We start from the raw sequence: 2,406 nt of genomic DNA, 5'->3' as shown, positions 1-2,406 counted from the left end.
GGGGAGGTTGCTGTCTGACCCATTGGGACAAGCATGAGAACCCTGGAGGATGAAGACATAGGGGTGTGAGAAAGGATCCAACAGAGATTCCAGGTAAAGAACATGGCTGGAGCCATCCGCAAGGCAACACATGCCCATAATTCAGATGTCTTCTGTATGAACGTGATCTCTCCACCAATAAACACATGTTCATGACAACTATCCACCACGATATAGGCACTGTCGAATGTCAGCACATGTCACAGAGCCCTCTGTGAGCCACTGCCTTTGTGACCCGTCACTGGCATTGATACAGCCACCCCACGTAACCCTGGAGAACAAAATAAGACAAGACAGGGCAAAGGGGCACTGCAAGGAGTCCCTGCACAGCCACTTCATGCTTTTCTGACACAAAATTCAGTGGGATGGCAGAAAGATCACCCAGTATTCCCTGGCCGGCCTGGGTTGTGCAGGAGGACAAGGAGGGGAAGAAAGGCCCAGGGGATGCCCCAGCACAACAGCCTGAAGTGGAAGTGGTCCAGCCACTGCAGACAGGTAAGTGGCTGAGCTAGGCCATAGGGCTATGGTGCAGCCCAATCCTATCCCCTGTGGACATCTCCAGGGAGGAAGGGGAAGTGGGAATGGGGCTGATTCCACCAGCATCCATCCCCATCCACTAGGCACCCTCAGCCCTAAGCTGCAGCCAGAGAGACAGGAGTTGGTGTCCCTACTATTCCCTGTCCCAGGGCTGTCCCTGCCTGGGGACTGCAGAGCTTGGCTGTGTTCTCCAGCCTCTCCTGCAGTCCCTAAGCTTTGAATGTGCTTGGGTTTTGCCATATCCAGTTGGGGAACTGCCAGAGGAGAAGCACACCCATGGACTCTTCGACAGATACACACAGGTATCTGCAGACTTCCCCTCCTGGGCTGGGGCTGCTGTTGCTGCTTAGTGGAGGACTGCTGTCAGAGCACTGGATGTGACATCCTTCTGTTCCCCCTTAGATGTTTTCAGACTTCCATAAGACCACTGATCATGAAGACAAGACCACCATGGACCTTGAGGGCACGGCAACCTCCAACTCCTGTAAAGCAGAGGATTGTGCTGCCATAGTGGGTATTATCATGGGAAGTGGCAGCTCCCACTTGAATAAAGTAAGTAACTTGTGGCCAGTGCTGGAGACCCTCAGGGAATATGAACCCTCTCAAGCTGTGTCTGCTGGCCAGCTGACAGACTTTCAGGCCAGCACAGTGTGGTAGAAAAGGAAGCATTTCTAATGGGAAGCTACAAAAACACCTCACTCTACGAACACCATTTCTCTGCCATGTGTCCTCCAGGTGCCAACCGTTGTGAGGGACATTTACCAAAAGCTTACGAAGATCAGAGATGTGTCTCATGAAGATAGGTTGGAAAAAACCCTTCAAGAGATGGCAGCTGCAGAGCCCCATGATGTGGTGGTGACGCTTCTGCGCTGCGCCCCATCATGTGACAGGTACAGAGCCCATCTTCTCTGAGGGCTAAGGACTCACAAGCCATTTTAGCCCACCAGAGCTAATTCTATGTGGACTACCAGACAGTTAGAGATTTTCACGTGCCTCTGACCCTTTTGTTTCCCAGCTGAGCTATGTCAGTCCCAGAGCCAGTTGCCACAGTCCCTTCATGTCCCTCAATGCATCATCACTTGGCTGCCTGCTGCCTGCAGAGGCAGGCTTACTGGGTGCTGCTGCTCAGGGGCAGAGGACAGGGGCAGGGCTGGTGGCCAGCTAGAGCCCCTGTGGCTGGCCATACCATGGTGTTGTGGCCAAGACCTCACTGACACAGAATTCTGGGCCTGCAGAGCCGCTGTGACCATGTGGAAGGCAATTGTCTCCTCAAGCAGAGCTGCGGAGAAGGTGCTGCCAGAGCTGCTGTGCGTGCTGGAGGACTGGCCACTGCACAGCACATGCACCTCTGACAGGGACTACTCAGACATTTTTTCCCTGGCTGTGAGTTGCTGGACTAGACTGTATCGCATCCTCAATAGCTAGCTCTCTGGCAGCCATGTCAGATGCTCCCCCTGCATCTCCCCTGGACCAGGGCAATGCCTGACCCTCACCCTCCCACCCTCAGGCCCTGCCGTGGGGATGTCTCAGTGCTGAGAGCGATCTCTGGATGTTTTGTTCTTTTGCAGGCAACCAGAGCACTGTGGGAGATCATCCATCTGCCCCACCATCCAGAGGCACTGATTATGTACTTACCCCGCTTCTTTGTGGCTCTGCTATTCCAAGTCTTCTCCAGCACAGCGCAGATGACAGCAGAGGTCAACACCTTCTGGAGGAGATGCCAGCAGGAGCACTGCCTTCCCACCAACCCCAGCAGGTGCTCCATCACAGCCCTCCCATCCCTCCCATGCCTTTGGAGCTGGGCTCAGGAATCCTGGCATGACCTGGGCT

The 2,406-nt window shown here is 54.4% G+C and overlaps 1 protein-coding gene across 1 annotated transcript in view; it reads left to right on the top strand.

The window, feature by feature from the left end:
• The first annotated feature begins 282 nt into the window (after positions 1–282).
• Positions 283–2,406, top strand: part of LOC114068419 — a 10,632-nt gene continuing 8,508 nt past the window's right edge. The window contains exons 1-6 of the mRNA XM_027904515.1: positions 283–534; positions 817–878; positions 979–1,128; positions 1,312–1,466; positions 1,812–1,959; positions 2,145–2,328. Of these exons, the coding sequence (XP_027760316.1) occupies positions 405–534; positions 817–878; positions 979–1,128; positions 1,312–1,466; positions 1,812–1,959; positions 2,145–2,328 (829 nt within the window). The 5' untranslated portion in view covers positions 283–404. The remainder of the gene's footprint in view (positions 535–816; positions 879–978; positions 1,129–1,311; positions 1,467–1,811; positions 1,960–2,144; positions 2,329–2,406) is intronic.

Source organism: Empidonax traillii, unplaced genomic scaffold (genome assembly GCF_003031625.1).
Source record: "Empidonax traillii isolate 1590-97213 ecotype Southwest subspecies unplaced genomic scaffold, ASM303162v1 scaffold3:size4013460, whole genome shotgun sequence".
NCBI lineage: Eukaryota > Metazoa > Chordata > Aves > Passeriformes > Tyrannidae > Empidonax > Empidonax traillii.
This window is presented reverse-complemented; position numbering and strand designations above follow the sequence as displayed.